Below are 21,103 nucleotides of genomic sequence, written 5' to 3'. Positions count from 1 at the left end.
CTGTGGAAGTCTGGAAGCTAGGAGTGAAAAAAATGATACCAATCTGGAAGGTTTTGTTTGACAGTATTCTAAGAGAAGTACCAACATCCTGGAAGAAAGTGGTGGTAGCTGTAATACCTAAAGAGTGCAAAGGTCCATCAGATCCAACTTTATACAGGTCCATTTCAATACTAAACCATCATTAGAAACTGTTTGTCTTAATGGCTAAAAGAATGGCAAAAGTGATGCCAAAATTGGCAGATATGGATCAGTGTGTTTTGTGGAGGGGAGGCAAACCTTTGACAACATTAACAGAGCACTGATAATCCAAAGGGAAGCAGAATGTAAGAAAATGCCACTGTTGTTTGGTGTCTCTTGATGCAGAGAAAGCATTTGACAGAGTAAGCTGGGACATTATGAGCAGGGCAATGGAAGCATTTGCATCCACTGATGAAATTATAAGGTTAATTAGCAGTATATATGAAAGATTGGAGGAGAAAATTAAAGTGGGTGGGATCCCCTCTGGAACCAGCCATGGGTGGGGTGTCCTCTCCCCTTTGTTATTTGCATTATATTTAGAACCACTGGCAAAGAAAATAAGGGACTCAGAAATTCAAGGATATAATTGGTATGGTAGTCAAGAAAAGCTGGCTATATTTGCAGATGATATTATTTTATACCTGACAAAGAACAGGAAAGAACATTACAGTGTTGCAGAACATTTTGAGACAGTTTCATACCTTTTTGGGATACAAAATTAATGAAGCTAAAACAAAGGCAACAGTAGTAAATTATGTATCCACACACAAACTGGTTCAGCAATATCCATATTTATGGCGACATGATAAAATGAACTATTTAGGAGCATGGATTAAAAATGATTCCAATGTGGCAGCTAAGGATATATGGGAAGAGGCTAAACAAAAGATAATAGAAAAGCTGAGAAATTGGAAGCTCTGTTATACTGATAGCAAGATACAAGCAGTTAAAATGTTTTAGTCCCTTTAGTTTTATACACAGATCAGGCATATTTTTATAAATCAGAGGAGAAGTTGTGAATAACAATAAAGAGTTGAAGGATTTTATCTGGGAGGGGAAAATGGCAAGAATCAAGTTAAACTCATGCATATTGTTGAGGTAATCCCTTATTTTATGTTTAACATTCTGCAGCTGCTCCTTTTCTTGTTCTGTGAGATTCTTCCATTCTGCAATACTTTAACATTTGTCAGTCCCTCTAAGTAATTATTGTTGCTTCTTAACCATATCTCCCTTTCTGTTATTTTTTCCCTGTTTTAAAACTCCAGTTTAATTTTATCCCACGTCCTAGCTATATTTTCAGAAGAAATTTATATCGTCTCTAATAGCTCCTGAACAATTTTCACTACATATTCCTTAAATCCATGTTTTCAACAGATAGCTGGGAAAGCATCAGTGTCTCATTTTTATTTCATTACTGTGTTTTTAGTTTAGTTATTATTGGCAGAAGATCTGGAATAGTTATTGGGTCCATATCAAGACCTTCAAATAAATGCACATGTTCCTGTGAAATGTAAATTCTGTCTAGCCTAGCCCAGTTTTTGTATCTTAGGGAATATGTAAATTCACTCCAAACTCCTAGTACTGAATTTGCATCTTCTATGCCAAGTATTTTCATAAGTTTCTTCAAACGTCTAACCTCCTTTGTTATACTTTCCCATCTAGGCTCCCTAGACACATCTTCATTGGTGCAAATCAAATTTCAGTCCCCACCTATAAGTAATATTCCTTGCTGAAAGCTGATTATTTTTCCCAGAATTTTCTTAAGCTGCATTATAGCAATTTTAGGTGTAATATAAATGCATGCCAATGTAATCCTCCTCCCTTGCCAGTGGCCCCTTAGTACTACAAATCTACCATTATCTTTTTTATTCTCTTCTATCACTATTGGAGCTCCTCTTGTATTTAATATAAGTACACTTCTTTTCCTTTGTCATGGGTATTCTGCTAAATAACCATCCTGAAAGCTTTTCTTTACTAAATTCACATGTTCAGTTCTTTCCAAGTGTGTCTCCTGTAGCATAGATATTTGCTCTGTACATTTTTAATATACTTCACTACTCTTTCTTTTTTGTTTTTATCTGTGAGACCATTGACATTTGAAGACATAGCTTTTTAATACAATGATGCTTTCTGTAATTATTCCCACCTTTTTATGTATAACAGCTTTTTGGTTAAATGTCTAGTTCCAGCTTTTGTGTTACATGCATACTCCATTTGGCAAGTTGAACTTTTATTCAGTTGTTTCTTGTCATATCCATTTGAGCCTATGTCATACCTTACAAAATATTTTGTTTTATTGAAAGACCTCAAACAAAAAAAAAAACAAACACACCCAGTACTCCTAAAACCTATTAACTTAATAGTAACACACAAAACTAAGTGCATCTTCAAATATTGAAGTATTACCCACCTAATAGGAACAAATGTCCCAAACTGATGGCCACACTGATAGACTTGAGGTAACCTAAAAAAAGGTTATCCACATTAGGACACATGGTGCTGCCTGTGTTTTTACCAAGTGCTAATCAGTTTTGTCTTCTGTTTATAGCTGTCCCAGCTGGGAAAACACCTGAATGCTTTCAGAGAACATTATCTCCTAGCCAATTTCTCTTCAGATTGTAGCCAATTTCTCTATATCAGATTGTCTCCATGGAGACATGAGGACCAGATACAGAATTGCTACTAAGCATGCATATATTTACTAGAAATACTCCTTATAATATTCAGTATTCTCTTTCATTTACTTGCTTTCTCATAAATTTTGTTACTTTATCAAGTTAAGGGCCTTAATCCATTCATTCGCCCATGCAAGAATGAGAAAAAAGCACATCCATTTTTCTTTTGTCATGCTCTTTCGACTAGACTTTTTTTTTTACATTGCAGTGCCTACATTTCTTAAAACTGAACAAGGAGAAAGGGAGAAGGGAGAAACAAAAAAAATAAATAAATAAAAAGCAGGAGTGCCTGTTTACAATAGTCTACATTACACTTAAAAACAACTGAAGTAATTCACTTTATAGCATGCAAAGCAAATCATACACTATAAAATAGTACTATTAAGAAAAAATTGTTTTAATTATAGTTAACATTCTCCTTTCCCTTACCCTAAGTATTTTTCTGAACATTAATGACATGAAGTAGGGATATACTTAACAGTCCCCCACAAGTCCAACAAAGTCCAAAAAACCCCAATATTTCCAGATTTTCATGTTTTATCACATTTCACAAATATAATTATTGCTTTCTAAACCCACTTTTGTCAGTTTCCAAGCTACTAGTTTTATTCCTGTTCATCTCCATCTCCCAAATCCTGTCCATGCTTCATTTCCAACATACTCAGGATTCTTCTAGTGAACTCTCGTGCTCCCTTCCTTCTCTCCTGCATTTTCCATTGAAACACTGGAAAAGGTTTTACTGACAAAGTCTCTCTGTGGTCTTTATTACCAGAAGAACAAGAAGCAGAACCTCCTGTTTCACAGCTCACTTTTTGTTGGACAAACTTTTGTATTTCCTCCTTAGCATGTACTTCATCAAAAAATGATTGTGTCCCTCCAGGGAAGAATATTTTGAAGATAGCTGGGTACAGCAGTTTGAATCTCATGTCTGTGTCTCAACATTCCCTGATTAGTGGAATAAATTTACTCCTCTTCTTCCTGGTATGCAATGAGTAATCATTTTCTACAAATACTTTGCTGTCTCCCACTTTCAGTACTTTATCCTTCTGCCACACTTTTGTCAGAATCAACTCCTTCTGCTGGTAGGATTGCATCTTTACTATTAAAGGTCTAGGTTGCTTTCTCATAGCCAAGTTTGGAGCATACACATGATGTGCCCTTTCAATTAATAACTCCTGCACTGGAATACCAGTCCAGCTAATATTTGTGCTTTCATAAAATTAATACAGTCTGTTCCTTCCAGCTTCTCTGGTACAGCTGAAAATCTCAAGTTTTTCCCTATGTGCTGTGTCCTTGATTATTTTTTGAAACATCTCTTCTTGAGCAGTTTCATATTCATCTATCCTTTTCTTCATCTCTACCTCAGATTTTTGCAGTTTTATCACCTCATCTGAATATCTACTTAAAGCTTTGTACATTTTTCTAGCCTTTTCTTTGAGTTTATTTACTCCATCAGTGTTTTGTTTATTTTAACCAGGTCTGTGTGCATAGGTTCATAGAGTAGTACCAGGCTAACTACCTTGTGAGCCGTTTTAAGCCTAGTCAGTTATCTCTTGTGAGACTCAAACCCTGCACCTTGTGTTTGTAAGGCAAACATCTTAACCATTAGGCCACCCCACAGTTGTGTTATGCTTTCCTTTAGGTTACTGGAAGTCAAGTCTGCAGCTTGTACTACTTTTTTGATGAACAGCTTCAGTACTTTTCCCAGTCAGTGTTTTTTCCTCACCTTTTCTAGCTGATTTTCCTTCAGGTCCTCTTTATTGCTTTTTTTCCTAGCATGCAGGCAACACACTTACTAGCTATTTACTGAAATTAAACCAGAAACACAAAATTCCACTGGCCTTCTGTTTTTACACTGGGAGTGCTAGAATTAAGCTGTTACTCAATGTGTATCCATCTTGGAAGTCACTATACAGAAAATGTTGAAACCCATTGATTGGCAATCCATGCAGATCTCTGATGTTCAAAAGGGATATTGCACCCTCTTGAAGATGGGTTGTTCTGGCCCTTCTCCAGTTCCTCTTGTCCTCGAGGCTTTCCATGATGCCTTTCAGTCCACCTCTTCTGCACTGGATTCATAACCACCAGCTCCTAAGAGAACAGACAGGTTTTATAAGATTCCTAAAGACCTTTAATATCTACATAAGAACCCAGTGGCAGACCCCACTGCAGTATCTTTTCCTTCAGGTAAGCCCGCTAAATCTCTGCCCTGTGCTAATATATTACTTAATTGAAAAAGATAGTAAGACTATGGATAGATGGGGAAGATGGTTTATACCTCAGCTACCATTGCTGTTAGGGCTGTTGATTACCAGACTCAAATGACAAGTATTTGATGTCCGCTCTTAACTCCTTCAATAGAGTTGTCTTGGAACCTCCTACATGATGTTCGAAGCAGCAAATGCAGAGTTAACTTTTGAAGGCCACTCAGATCATCAGACACAGCTATAACTGCAGTTATGATGCTGTGAATGCTGCTTCTAGGGCAGCTGCCACTGGATGTGTTATCTGCTGATATGCATGGCTTCATAGCCCTATACATGAAGATTTCAAATGAAAAATTTTAGACTAGCCTTTCGACAAAGACTTATTGTTTGGCGCTCAGGCTGCCAGTCTATTCAGAAGTGTCCAAGACCAAAGTCAGACCATGAAAAACTGCAGACAGATCCTACTCTCCTCAGTTCCTGGATACCATAGGAAATAGCCAATTAAATTTACCTCCTTTTTTACAAGGGATCACAGGACAGTTTGAAAACAAAGAAAAATCCCTAGAAAAAGATACTGTGAAAAATTCCAAAGGGAACCTCCAGCTAGAGGCCATCCTTTGGAGGCCAAATACCTTTGACTACCCCTGCAGCATCCCTCCCTCTGTCTTCAACCCTATTACCCCTCCTTCTCAAAAATGGTTGCTGTCCCTAGCCAGGTGGGAAGCTATTACCACAGACAAGTGGGTCCTTTCCATCATCAGGGATGGCTATGCCTTGTCTTGGGAAAACATTCCTCTCTGAGAGGCATGCCACTACCTCCTCAAAACCAAATATCCCATCTGGCTCCCATTATTCAAGACTTCTTAAATCAGGGTACAATCAAGCAAATCACAAAAGAATTCATGGGAAACTGGTTTATTTCATGATTTTTCTAGTCTAAAGAAAAGAAGGGCAGTGGAGATCCATCCTAGATCTCTCTGTGCTGAACACCTATCTGAAAGTACCATCTTTCAAAATGCTCTCTCTTCAGACTCTTCATCTTTCATCCTTCCACAAGTTTGCACATTCCCATTCACCCCTCTTACTAAAGATTCATCAGGTTTTTCTCTGGCTTCTTGGATTTTCAATTTGACGTTCTGCATTTTTGGTCTTTCCATAGCCCTGAGAGTGTCCACATAGTGCCTAGCACATACTTCTGTCTCAATAAAGGACCTCAGATTTTCCCATTCCTGGATGACTTTCTGATATACACTCTTATCCCAGAAGTTCTCCTTCAGCATCAACCATTCACCCTCCATCTTCAGAAATGTCTGGATTTTACTATAAACTACAACAAATGACTGATGGTCACTACACAGGACCTAGATTTTCTGGTATGCAGACTGAACACAAAGAAAATTAATGCCTTCCTCCCACAGGAGAAGGTTATCAGTTTGTCCAGTTATTTGCAAGGCTTGTCCTCTACAACCTACTGCTCTGCAAGGGAGATGCTAAGGACTTTGGGATTCATGGCAGCCACCATTCTTGTGCTCCCCCTGGCCAGACTCCATATGAAGAAAATCAAATGGTACCTGAAATCTGTGTGGTACTAGCACTGCCACCCACTGGATACCCTGATTCCCCTTCTCCCTTGTCTCAAGAAGGAGCTTATCTGATGGAAGGGACAGGTCATCCTCAACCCAGGATTACATTTTACACCTCCTCTTCTTTGTTAGGTTCACATGGACATGGCTAGGGGTGGTCATGAAACAGGATCATACTGAGTGTAAGGGAATGACAGCTCCAGTTCTTGGAAGAACACATCAAACTGAATGAAATGAAGGCTCTGCTGTTTGTTGTTCAGGTTTTCTTACCTTTGGAAACCAGGACCACTGTAAGTGTACACAAACAACACCACAGTCATGGGGCACATAAACTAGGGAAACACTAGGTTTTCCCAACTTTGCAGGTTAGCACAGGAGGCATGAAATTTGGTAACACAAATGAACATCACACTCACAGGCACATACATTCCTTCTCAGGACAGTTTGCTAACAGACTGCTTAAGTTGCTTCTTGTACGACCCCCATTAGCTGAACTTGTACAGAGAGATATTCCACAACATTACACTTCAATGTGTCATGTCTCAGATATCTTTGCTTCACCAAACAGCCATCAGCTCCCCCAATTCAACACCAGGGACCCTTGTCCCACAGCCTGATGGAAAGATGACTTCTCTTTCCAGTGGACAGGGAAGTTATGTGCCTTCCCTCATCTACTACTTCTTCCAAAAATTCTTCTCAGGGCACAAAGGAAAAACACCCAAGTTCCGGATACTGGCTCCATTTTGACTAAAACATCATTGGTTCCCCTTGGTGTTTCACTTGGAAAAGGGAAATTACAGAAGAATTCCTCTACAGCCAGACCTGAGAGCTCAACAAGAAGGATTTCTGCTTCAGCAGAATCCTCCATCCATCAGCCCCTAATCTCTCAAAAAGATCTCTTCTCTGAAGAGGTTGTAAAAGTACTATGAGAGGTTGTAAAAGTACTATGAGAGGTAGGAGACATACTACTAGAAAATCTTACATGGCAAAGTAGAAAAGGTTTTTCCTTCTGGTGCTGCAAACATAGTCAGAATCCACTCTTGGTACACGTCCCTGAGATACTGCAGTACCTTTGTGAACTACTTTGCTCAGGTTTGGCCTACCCTTCCATAAAAACTCATTTGTCTGCCATCAGTGCCTACCTCCGTGTTAGCCCTCCACTCATGTCTAGGCTGAAGTCAAGCTTTTTCTCACAGGAGTTTTGCATTTCAACCCCCCCAAGGAATCCCATCTCTCCACTAGGGATCTTAATTTTGTGTTAAAAAAGTTTACTCTACCTCCCTTTTAACCAGCTTTTTACGCTTCTCTAAAATTCTGTACCTGGAAAATTATCTTTCTATTGGTCCCAACCTCTTCCAGGAGGGTTTCTGAGCTACACGATCTCATGGTCATTCCCCCTTTTCTTACTTTTCAGAAAGACAAAGTGACTCCCAGGACTAACCCATCTTTTATGTCTAAGGTAGTGAATGAGCTGTCTCTCAGTCAGGCTGTTCATCTTCCCATGTTCTCTTAGAATTTACAAAACTGGGGGGAAAGGATCTTACATTCTCTACATATTCACTGGCAATTCAGATTTTACCTGGACAAAACTAAATCTTTCAGAAAGACTGACCAGCTGTTTGTATCTTTTATACCCTTGAACTGAAGCAGTCAATATACAAACTGTTATAGCCTGGATTTCAAAGGCTATATCTTTCTGTTTCTCACACTATGATGAGACCTTGCTTTCCTGCCCTAAAACACATACCACTATGGAGTCACTTCCTCAGGGGCTTTCCGCAAAGGAATAGACTCCAGTTCTATCTTGGAGGTAGCCACTTTGTCCTCTAAACACTACAAAATAGATGCTTTCTTCAGGTTGAGGGCAGCCTTTGCCAGGTCAGTCCTGTCCAGACTGCGGAACAACTCCTCTTCTCAATAGCTAAGCTCCCTTCCTTCCTCCTTCAGCTCTGGGAATCACCCATATGTCAGGAATACTACAACAGTAGTTTCAGTCAGGACATAGTACAATTGTGTAAGAACTTACCATAACAGTAAATATCCTAATGATCAGTATTTCATTCCAGCCACCATCCCCTTTTCTCTATCTCACTTCTATCTTCTGTTGTCTCTTTCTGTTTACTCTAGCCTTTGCTCTCTTACATGAGTACCAGGAGAGTTTTCTTACCAATTTAAGCTACACATTTCCTAACTGTCCTGTCTCTTCCCTCAATAGCCTTTAGGCTGCAATCTCAGAGATAGTCTGAGGATCCATGCTCATATGTTTTTTCTTTATATCCCAACTCATATGAGCCGAGATCATTGGTTAGATGTATGACCTATGGAAGGGAAAACCCTGGTGTCCTGGCTGGCTGTCATCAGTGACAATCGTTATGTCAGGAGTACTGAACGGTGATTAGTAGAACATCTACCATTATGGTAAGTTCTTACACAGTGGTACCTTCTCCTTTAAATGTTAATTATGATGCGTCTTATACAGATGGCTCAGAGTACATTCTTCAGTCGTTTCCTGATTAATTGCCTGCACCTGTAGACTAACTGCCTCCAACTGCAGGCATGTTCTGAAAATAAAAAAAATGCAAATGCAAGAAACTGTTTTTATCAAACTCTAGCAAACTGCCATTGCAAGCTTTCTGTTTTCTAGCCTGTCTACTTCAAATGTTTTCATGGTCTGCATTGTAAAGTAAGAACCATACAATGTACTACTTCCACTTGTATATAAAACAGGAGGACTTATTATTTCTTGTTTATTCATATATCATAGTAGAATACTAGGGCATTGACCCAAAGTGCCTTTTTAAGCCTAGCCTAATTTCCCAGCATGAGAATCAAACTCTGCACCTCACTCTTGTAAGGTAAGCATCTTAACTATTAAGCCAATTTCTTCTTTTTTTTTTTGTTTCACTTTAACAAGGTAAAAGTTGGATTTAATCAGTACACGTAGCATTATATTGCTTATTTTCAGCCTTTATCTTGTTAAAGTGTACAGCCTGGATACATTAGAATCCAGAAAAATACTTTCTTACTTTAAACTCACTAGCATACATGGCAGTCTCTGATAAAATCCTCTTCCCCTGACACACACTCTAAAAATACTTCTGCATACTATACAGAACTACTTTGCATACTATATAGAACTACTTTGCAACATCTTCAGTCCCTTCATTGTCCTTCTGAACATTAATGTTTGAGTTATGCTTTAGAGATGTCCGACCAGTTTAACATAGTCAGCAAACTTGGTCTTTTAAGCCACTTTTTGCAGAAGCACAGTTCTCATGTCTCAACTGCATCTAATGGGAATGACACTTTGCAGTTCATCCATTAATTATTGCTGAGCTTTTTCCTCATTGTTCGATCTCCTAATACTGGTCCCTGGTTCAAGTCCAAGGTACTCCTGAGTTTCTAATCAGGTCCTGAACTTTTTTTGTCACTCCATCATTTTCCTTTAAAACAATGGAAATGGTTTCATGGACAAATTTTGTCTGTGAAATTTGTTATAATCAGAAGAATGATAAGCAGCCGCCCTTAGCTGGCTTGCTTACTTTTTTGTTAGCTAAACTTTTTTTTCCTTCTTAGCCTGTTCTGCATGCAAAAATCTCTTTGATTTTCCAGGAAAAAATATTCTAATGACAGCTGGATATAGCAACTTGACTCTCATACCTGCCTCCCAACATCAGCTGATTGGAGGGATAAACTTTCTTCTTTTCTGCCTGGTGGATGGTGAATTCATTTTCCACATACACTCTGGTGCCTTGATTTTTAATAATTTTTACCCCTCTCCTACTGTTTTGTCAAGAGCAACTATTTTTGCTGGTAAGACTACATCTTTACTAATGTAGGTTGTGGCTGCTTTCTCGTGGCCAGCTTTGGAGCATACACACAGTGTGTCATTTCCTGTGGTGAGAACCAGTCCATGTGCTTATCTGTACTTTCATAAAATGAATGTAGTCTATTCCTTCCAGTTTCTCTGATGTGCAGTCATCAAGTCATGCTCCTTATTGGAGCATTTCTCCCCGGGTCTCTGCTGAAAGTAGGACTTGTGCCCAGTCAGACTTTCCCAGTAAACAAAGGCAATAAATAAATAAACAGTTCTTTTTGAGAAGTCTCATATTCAGCTAGTCTTTCCCTCATTTCAGCTTCTGATTTCTGCACTTTTATCAAGCCGCGGTGGTGCAGCAGTAGCATTGTCGCCTCACAACAAGAGGTTCTCCCGTTCGATTCTCAGCTGGAGCACCTTCTGTGTGGAGTCTGCATGTCCTCCCCGTGGTCGAGTGTCATTCAAAAGACTTGTGTAGAATGGGCGTGCCTTCGTTGAAGGTTGGGCATCGAGCTGGCACCTCGGCATCGTAAAAATCTACTGCCAATCATTAGCGGACCGGAGTTCCGCTGTGGCGACCCCTAACTGGGAAAAGCCAAAAGAAGAACAAATATTTCTGCACTTTTATCAGCTCATCTGAACAGTTACTTAAAGCTTCTTTTTTTTTTCTAGCATTTTGTCATTAGTCTTTTTATATTCTTCGAGTGTCTCATTTATTTTACACACCTCAGAGTGCATTTGATTTATGTTTTGTCTAAATTACTGGATGCCATTTCTTGTATGAAGGCTGAAACCTGAACTGCTTTATGCTAAACAGCTAAAAGTCTCTCTCCAACTAGAGGTTGTTCCTCTCCTTTTTTGATTAATTTGTTTTTTTTTTTCCAGATTTCTTCTTTGCTGACAGGTAGGCAGTGTAGTAACTGACCAATAAATGAATTATAATCAAATTGTTTTAACTTTTACAGGCTTTGTAAACCTCTTTCATATTTATCACTTTGAGAACTCTAATAAACCCACTGCTTAGTGTGCATCCACTACAGAACTCTGTATTGACACAGTTACTTAATCCGTAAAGTGAGCATTGTGAGATTCATCAATGCTCAGCTTCTTTATCGTTTTGTCTAATCTCTTGTGAACAGCATTTCTGGAGTTTTAGCTGTCAAATCTGTTGCATTTGTTACTGATTCTTTCTCTTTGACTATCGTGCATTCGTACACAGTATTATAGCATCTGTTTGATCTGTTAACTGCATGTTTTATTTTGATAATTTAATTTGTATATACTTTCTGTAACAAAGTTGTGAATGAAATATGACGGTAGTGGTCCAGTTAATTACCTGTGCAAACAAAATAAAGAAAAAATTATACTAACCCAAATGTCCACTCTTATGTTATATACTGGCAACATAATAACTAAGCAAATGCAGCATGCAAAGTGGCAAAGAGGGTTTGGCTTGGACACATATGATCCAGTTTGATAGTGTCCATGGTGTTGTAGGAGTCAGCTTTGAGAGGGATAGGAATGAGTAGTTGATAATAGCTGTATTGTTCCAGGAAGAAGGAGACAGCAGAGTCCTACCTTAGGCATATCAACTGGGGGAATGCCCAGGAGTACAGCCCCCTGAAATAGGGACGTATGGAGAGTGGCATCCTGATGAGGGTGTACTAAATTAATTATGGGATGTGTGCACAGACAACACATTGACATGCACAAGTCTTCAGTGATACATTTTTCAGGTGGTGCAGATTTATTTTCATAAGCTTGTTAGCATGCTTAGTTTTATAGCATACAGTGTGGGATAGGCAAGGCATTTCTGACTTTGACTCTCTAACTCAGGAAGTATAACCATTTTTATAAGCATATGCTAAAGACATCCTGCTAGGATCTAATCTGTTTAAAAATTAAGTAATTATCCTTATCAAAAAAGAGTGTCCCAAGGATACTTATTATGTGTTCTTTCTATTGCCATGCATATTAAATTTGGTATGTCAGCTCCATTCAAATGTTCTGTTATCACATGTCTAAAAGCAGGTGGAATGTACCTTTCAAGAATCTTGTTTCAGCTTGAATTGCATTCTTTTCACATTGTTTTGTATATCAGGACTTGTGTAGTACATTTAGTTACGCATTCAAATATGTCTGGTATTTAGAATTAGACTGTCTCAACCTAACTCTTAAAAGCAGCTAAAATATTACCAGGAGCCGGGGTGGAATAAACAGACCAGTATTGGTTTGAGGTATGATAGTCATAGGTGGCGGGGTGTAGATGGCAAAACATAAGGCAAACTTGCAGAAGTGTTCATCCAATAAAACCAATGCTGAATGTATTTTATTGAGGCTCCTCATCTTTAAAAAGTTCACCAGACTGAAACGTTGAGGTCCGTTACAGTGTTAGCATACAGCACACACTGAAAGCTTGTTTTTTAGCTTTTTTAAATCAATCAGTCAAAAGTTTAAATCACCACCAACTAAAATTATGAACAACCTTTTATTCATTTGTAAAAATGTATGCATGCTATCAGGAAACTTGGCATGTTATGTCAGAGCATTGTTTTTGTTTTTTTCTGTGTGTGTGTGTGTGTGTGTGTGTGTGTGTGTGTGTGTGTGTGTGTGTGTGTCTGTAAAAGCTTGTTTTAATTTCTTGTGGTTTGCCTACTTGAAAACTGTAAGTGTGTGTTAAAGGCAAAGTATGTCACTTAAATACACTTCATTGTAAGAAAACCACCAACAACTGTCAACCTTAAAGCTTATCTGCAAAAACTGTCATTGCCATAAAGTAGGAACCAAGTTGCTTTTAACTTCACATTTTTGCCCAGTTTAGCTCATTTTGTGCCCAGAGCAGTGAATTGTTTGAATTGTTCTTGTGTGTTGTCACTATCAGTTTGTTGTTTCATTTTCTTTTTTACCCATTTTTTGCTCTGTGAGGTTTGAGCTACCCTTACCTCAGAACCTCTTTTATAAGAAATAGTTCATCCTAGCTAAGTGCTGCTAGCAAACTGCTTATACAGCTTTGGGCTTGGAGAAGTGCTGATGGTAAGTAATATACTTTTAGTAAGATAAAGTTGAGTATGGTAGGATTTCTGTCTCATATTTAGTTCCTGTGCCATGTTTCATCCCACGCTAGCATGCTCTCCAGTCTGCTAATGTTGCTTACTTTTGCCCCTTTTTGCAGTTCATCTTGTTGACATATGGAACATGATCGAGGCCTTTCGGGATAACGGCTTGAACACACTGGATCACAACACAGAAATGAATGTATCTCGATTAGAGACAATTATCTCATCTATTTATTACCAGCTAAATAAACGCCTTCCCTCTACTCATCAAATAAGCGTGGACCAGTCAATTAGCCTTCTCCTGAACTTCATGATAGCTGCATATGACAGGTTAGTATTAATCCATAATACCTGGCCTAATCTTTCTTTTTATCTGTAATGCTAAATGTAGGTTGAACTGTGTATATTTAAGAATCAGAAGATTACTTTTTTATTGCTGCAAAGCTGAACATTTGTCGAATTTGGATGGGTTGCCTTCTGTGCAGATTCTGCATGTCCTTCTTACATTCCTGGGTGTTTTCTCCAGGTGCCTCTATTTCCAATCTCGCAGAGAGATGTAGGCATGAATTTGCATTCTCCAACTTGGGCTTAGGTGTGCATACGTGCATTCTTGGATGGACTGCTTAGGTGTGCATACGTGCATTCTTGGATGGACTGCTTAGGCGTGCATATGTGCATTCTCGGATGGACTGCTTAGGCGTGCATATGTGCATTCTCAGATGGACTGCTTAGGTGTGCATATGTGCATTCTCGGATGGACTGCTTAGGCGTGTATATGTGTGTTCTTGGATGCACTGATATGCTGTCCAGCACAGATGTCTATGCATTGTGTCCTTTGGTTTGTAAGATAGGCTTCAGCATCTCCATGACTTTCTAGGACGATCAAGAAAGTGATGAAATAATGAATGAATGAATGGTCTTTCTACATCCTTGGTAGTGGACAGTTGTAAAAATGTAGTGGTTCCTTACAGAGCACTGTTGAAAGTTTATCTTCGAGGGTGCTTTAACAACTCTGCATGTTTCTCAGCTGTAATTTCTGTATCGATTACAGACTTTCAATAAATGATGTTTTCTCAGTAGGAGCTATAAGACTAGCTGTGTAGAGCTAGCTCATTGCTTATTGTTTTTTTTTTTTTAGCAGGTTATATTGCTGTTGTGATTATTACTGCAAACCACTTTAATAACTGCAAGTGTTGACATGTCTGAATATTCCATGGAGTCATACGTTAAATGTGCTTCATATTGCACTGAATTATAGAAAAATATGGAAAATAAAGTAAAAATAAAGCCATGTGGGTGCACTCTTTTTGTATAGGCATGACTTATATTTAGATAGTATTCAGTCTGAACAAAATCACATAATATAGCCTTTTTTAAACAACATGATAATATGATTGGCATACCCCTTGAAACAGCATGATAATGTTATAGCCGTTGAAGGGGTATGATGATTCCGAGATTAATGAATAGGTGGTCACTTTAGACCATGTATTTAACTCTATTGTATTGTTTACAGTGAGGCTATATTATGTGCACAAGAAAAAAATTGGATGGAGTGGTGGAAGTCATTTATGAAAATGTTGAATAGTGACTTTGTGGGAACATGGGTGAAATTCTTGGCTAGGCTTATAAGGGCCTCCAGGCCAATAGCCTAGTATCGTCCTAGCAGCCTATGAACCTATGCGTTTGGCTTGGTTTTCATAGGTTCATAGGTTAATACTAGGCTATCTGCCCTAGGGCATTTATAAGCCTAGCCAGAGTGTGTTTGGCTTTCGCCACCCTTTTAGATTAGTTGACTGTGCCTCTGTATAGTAGGTCACAGAAGATAGCCCTTTTAAGGTTAGTTTACTGTGCCTCTGTCTAGTAGGGACACAGAAGAGATCCCAGGGGTAAACCTATGATCTCCCATCCACTCGTCAAGATTTATCTTGAAGAGGGTCATTGAGTGGCTCTGCCTAACATGGATTGGGATTTTGTTCCAGAGTGAGGGGAGCCTCTGGGATATGAATCTTTCCCTCCAGCATGCCCTATTTATTTCTGTGCTGAGGTTTAAGTCCCTGGAGCGTGTAGCTCTAAGGGATTTGGATTTCTTGAGGTGGAGCATGTCCATTAATTCTGGGTTGGACATGGCTTTATATATCAGGCACAGATCGCCTCTGAGTAGGCGGTAAGCAACTGAGTAGAGCTGGAGTTTCTTTAGCCTAACTGCGTAGGGCATCTGTTTGAGTCCCTTAATCCTCTTGGTGAGGTACTTTTGGGGTCTTTCCAGTTGCTGCAGGTGTCGGGTAAGGTACATCCCAAATGGGGCATTGTATTCAATTATGGGCCTGATGAGTGATGAGTAGAGGGGCACAATGACCTCTCTTGATCTAGATGTGAACCCTTTCGTGATAAGGTGGGCTATATAGAAGGTCTTTCTAACCACTTTGGCAACGTGATTGTCAAAGGAGAGATTGCTGTCTACTTGGGTCCCCAAATCCCTAATTACTTCTTCCGTACTTAATGGATTACCACCTATGTGGTAATTTGTGGGCACTTTGTTTTTCCCAAAGGGGATGACTATGCACTTTTTGGCATTTAGCTTTAGGCCATGGCTCTGGCACCAGTTATCCGTCTCTGTGAGACCCTTTTGGAGGTTGCTTGTGTCAGTCGGCGAGTCGATTATGGCACCCAGTTTGCAGTCATCTGCGAACTTGGTCAGCCATAGTCCTCCCATGTTAGTCTGTACCTCAGAGAAATATATACCGAACAAGAGAGGTCCCAGGACTGAGCCTTGTGGGAAGCCACTTGTAACTGGTTTAGAGTCTGACATGGCACCTGCAATTCTGACCATGCGGGTTCTATCCCTGAGCCAGTTTGCAACCCATCTCAAATAAGTACTCCACTAAGGAAAATTCTTATATATTTGTTGTGCTTGTTTGTAGCTAAGTCGATTTCATGAGTCTGGGTTAGGATGTCAGTTTCTAAAATAAATAAATGCATTATTTTGTTGGCAGTATGTCCCACACAAAGACTTTTAATAGTCTGTATTTGTTCTGCTTAGGAGAGGAGCATGATATCATCTCCTCTCCCAGTTGTACTGTGTTCAACCAGAAGCCTGTTAAGTGGAATGCAAAATATTTCCTGAACCAGAAAAGACCACACACCTTTTATAGAGCTGCCAATGGTGTCAGTCAGTTCATCTGAGGATGTCCAAATTAAAAAAAAAAAGAAATGAGAATTTCCAAAGATAAAAGGAATCCTGGGAGGCAGATGACATATCCCTAAGTCTCAAGAGCATCTCTTCTTTTGCAGTCCCTGATTCTGATGTCTGTTTGACTGAGGCCTTGCTAATGCCCCTTGAGGCTTCCATCATTTGGATTCTGTAAGTGTACGATAATACAATATAGAACCATTTAAAATACAGGACTTGTTATATGGCACATTCTCCTGACCTGAAAGCCTGCAGTAGTCTTTCAGTTCAATCACCTCTCTGCAGGCATATGATTGTGATGCCCTGATTTTGATAACCAATTATGAAGTTTGCACCCTCTCAGTTCTAGTAGGAGAGGACATCCATAGCTCAAAAATAAGTCATCAGCATTCACCTATGCCTTGGAGACCTGAGAGATGGCCATCACTCACAAAGACAGGGTTAATGCATCCACATCTGAGACCTTTGCTGTCTGGCTTAAGCTTGAGCTGGGTGGGCTCTCCCCAGCCTCCTTTTTAGACCCCCCAGCTCAAAAACCTGATGGTGCTTGATCAAAACTTTGTACTTTTCCTGAAGAACCTATAGCCATCATTAGAGTAAACAGGTGCATCAAGAGTCCCCATCTTGAAAAGAAAAGAGGAAACACCCCATGGAATCATTCTTGTCTAATCCAGAGGCAGATGAGTTGACCTCTGTTGAACAGACTTTGTTCTCTTCTTTCCTATAAGTCAGACACTTAGGACACTTTATCCTCTGTATCCCCACTGGAGGACTTCTCATTTGGAGTCACCTTGGACACAATAAAAGATTTCAACTGGAACACTAAAGATTACTCTGATGCTAATAAATTGAATAGGAAGTTCTAAGTTTGCCAAAGCTCTTAGCTATTCCTCCACTGAGGGATGCCATGGAGGATGCATTCACTAGTAATTGTTGGAGCCAGACTCCTAACCCCCCCATTTTCTCAGGAAGCCTGACTATTTTCATAGGAATATGTATTCTCTTAAGTACCTGTATAGTAACAATAATAATAATTATAACAAGTCCTGTATTTTAAATGGGTCTATATTGTATTATCGTACACTTACAAAATCGAACAATAATTAATCGACCCCATGTAAGTGAAAGCTTACAACGTCGAAACCTCAGAACAGCAACTTTTTTCCAAGGGAAAAAAAAATCGCTGCTCCAAAAAAAAAAAAAACAAAAAACTTTAAAACATTACATAATGTGGGGGGCTGTGCCCCCCGCACCCCCTACTTAAATATACCAACTTTGAGATCATACTACTGTGCCAAAAATGGCAAAGTAAGGAAAGCGGCAAATCAAATTCTTTGCCAGGGAAAGAATTTGCTGAAAAGCCTCTTCGCTATTTTGCCTTTTCATTGATTTAGGTTTGATCAAGACACATTCGACAAAATGCATCTGCGATAACGCAATAGGAACCCTTTTAAACATGTAGGCCCACTGGACACACACAGCCCCTTTTCAGAAGCAACTGGAATGCAATGTATGGTTAAGTGACTTGCTCAAGTCCTTACACTAAGCAAGTGAGAGCTAACTGAATGAAACCCTGTACCAAAGGAGCTACAGTTCATAGCTTTAGTCTTCTGTACTAAATGTCAGTAATCCAGTTTCTGATTCAGCTGTGGTGTTCATGGATTCCTGTAAGATGTCCACTGGGGCTCCACCCAAGAATCCCCTTTCCAGTGGCTGAGAGCGAAGAGTGCTGGGTTACTTTAGGAAGAAGGACTAAACCTCTGTCACCCTAGCCTTCAGAGTTCTGAACTGCCAGACTCATATTTTAAAGTTCCAGAGGGGTGTCGTTTTCCAAATGAAGGACAAGACAGAGGAGACATAGGACATGTCCCTGAAAGACAAAGTTCTGGACTTATGCAACCACTCCTCCCTAGTTAGTAGGTATTCTATCAGTTATAGCTATGTCACAGTGCATTCACCATGCAGGGCAGCAGCTATCGCTTTAGTTATTAAGAGACTTTCCTGGTATGGGACCACCAGCCGCTGCCATATCATGTAAAAGTACAGATTTTTAGTGCTTTATTGTAAAAGGAGCTGTTTTTTGAGCCTCTGCTGGATAGGTGTTTAAGAAGCTGGCAGAGAAATGGAAGGGGAGGGCAATGCAGTCTGTAAACAGATTTTTCACTCCCTTACCAAATGCAACAGAAGATACCTTGCTAAGAGCCACCAGAGGCAAGATAAAGACAGTCAGCCAAAGGAGGAATTAAAGGCTTGAAAATTCATGAGAAAATGTCAAGCTGACTAAAAGAGGAAGCCTGGGGATCCCCAGGGCTGAGATCCCACAAGGGAGCAGCTGTGGCTTGTAGAATTCTTCCCTCCTTCCATCACCTGTCAAATCCTCCTCCAGTCAGTATCCTCCCCAAGCCCACCAGTTCCAGAGCACTGTCTGGTAAAGTGACTTGCTCAGCCACACAGTGGGCAAATGAAAGCTGAGAAAGTCAAACTCTGGACTTCAGGAAACAGCTCGTTAGCAGCTCATGGCTGTAATTCTCAGCACTAGCTGTCAATCACATAACTTGAGTTAAAATCTTTCATTCAGGTATGTTTGCCTTCTCTTTCTTGCCTGCTTCCATTTGTAGCCATTACCTGCTTTCACAGGTGAGTGTCTTTCTGTGCTCATGCACATACTGATTGGGTGTTACTCTTGACGAGCTAATTATGAAACCACTGATTGGTTGTAATTCTTGGCAAGCTAATCCTGCTTTATTTCCCCTTGATCTTCAGAGTTCATTATGTTTCCAACCCATTCCAGCTCGCTCGCCTCGCCTCCTTTACAGTTTTATCCCACCTTCTTTCCAGCCTGCTGTTCCGCATATACCACTTAGGATAAGGGAGTTAGGTGTGTGTCTAACATCTTTACTATGTATTTATAACCAGCCCTGCAGCACAACTCACAATACCGCCATCTTCCTCAGACTATCGCTCTACATATATGAGAGTGACATAACTGCCCTTATTACACTTACCTTCTGTAACACAATCAAGCCTTTAGATAATGCAACAAAAACATTTTTTCCACGCCGACACAGTGACCTTTTACACATTGCACTTAACAGCCACCCTAGCTTTCCCTTCTCCTCTTCCCGATTCACTCAGTAGTTCTCCAAGTTGCACTCTACTTCTCTCACTGTAACTTCCCTTTTCCTCATCTTATTCTGTCCATACTTGTTTTCCATTTGCACTTACACACCTACAGTTCTGTGCTCCTTTCTCCACTAGCAGCTCCCTTCATCTCTGATAAATGTTTCATATATTATGTTGAGCCCCAGAATAGTGAGAATGAATGACCAAAAATGCAGACTTACTTTCGTTTCTTGGAGTATTCCTTTTTTCCCCCTGAGGTATAACAATCTTGGAGTCAGTACATATATGTTTGGGGTATGGTTGGCTTCTCTTCTGTATGGGGGGGGTTGTTCCTCTGCAAAAAACTATTTTAAAGGGAAGCAGTGATGGTCATTGTTTGGTGTTCTCCCGTATCTTCTGACTTTTTTTTGTAATTTTGGGGCTCACACTTAGGGGTCTCAGAATTACAATAGGGAGCCTCATTTTCATCTCATTTACAATCATTCTCCATATCTCCCACTTATTTTCACTCTAAGCATCTCGTGTCTGTCTACCCCCTACCTTCACCCACTTACGTGATACGTATATTGACTTACTGTGTACTTCCCTTCACTGTTTTCATTCTCTTTCCTAATAATCCTGCCAGTCCCAGGCCGCTCCCTCACTCACAGTCGTTTACACACACACACAAACACTATCTTGTTGACTCAGCACCCCTCCCGTAATCCCAGACAAAAGCACTGACTCCACATCTCCTCCATCCTGTTCCTCTCATAACATATTCTCATTTCCAAGGCTCCACCTATCTCCTGTAAAGTTATACTTTTCGCTTCCCTTCACAGTTACTTTTGCAAACCATACCTTTATAGCAAGAGGCTTAACTCCTTTTCTGTAACTAATGCATTTCTTGCAAAATTTGCTCCATCAGCGATCTTCTTTCTCCTGAATGCAAGCATTGAATCCAATCCTAGCTGCTTCTCTACTGCAGTTATTCTAGTTGTAGCCTCTTAAATTCTTTGTCATGCTGCCTACTTAATATGACCAGTTATCAACAAGTTGCATTTCCTTATTGCATACCTAATGTCTGATTCCACAGAACTCCTATCCATCACTGAGTCTTGGCTTAGAAAGAATGACCCCAATCTCTGTCATTTCTTTTCTTCAGTTATATTTTGGATGCCAGACCAGGGAAAATAATTTGAGGCAGGCCCTTTCCAGTATTCAGCTTTAATCTTATCCCAACCCCAGTCTGTCAAACCAACTGTAGCTCAGATTCTTATCCTAATCAAGACTCCTTTAACTAAAATGACCCAGTATATGTAGCTGTACTGTATCTTCCACCTCCTTTGTCACTCACAGAGTTTAAACAGCTTATCAAAAGTATAATTTTTACTGCTCCAAAGTTCAGGAATCATTTTGGGAGACCACAGCCATTATTTCCTTGACTCACTC

General features: G+C 39.8%; 1 protein-coding gene across 1 annotated transcript in view; it reads left to right on the top strand.

The window, feature by feature from the left end:
- DTNB (dystrobrevin beta) overlaps positions 1-21,103 on the top strand; it is a 2,387,431-nt gene that overhangs the window by 569,824 nt on the left and 1,796,504 nt on the right. The window contains exon 5 of the mRNA XM_044062883.1: positions 13,473-13,686. Within this exon, the coding sequence (XP_043918818.1) occupies positions 13,473-13,686 (214 nt within the window). The remainder of the gene's footprint in view (positions 1-13,472; positions 13,687-21,103) is intronic.

The sequence above is a fragment of the Protopterus annectens genome, chromosome 2.part1 (assembly GCF_019279795.1).
Source record: "Protopterus annectens isolate FY-2018-M chromosome 2.part1, PAN1.0, whole genome shotgun sequence".
NCBI classification, from domain to species: Eukaryota; Metazoa; Chordata; order Ceratodontiformes; family Protopteridae; genus Protopterus; species Protopterus annectens.
The sequence above is the reverse complement of the archived record's forward strand: the minus strand, read 5'-3'. Positions and strand labels throughout refer to the sequence as shown.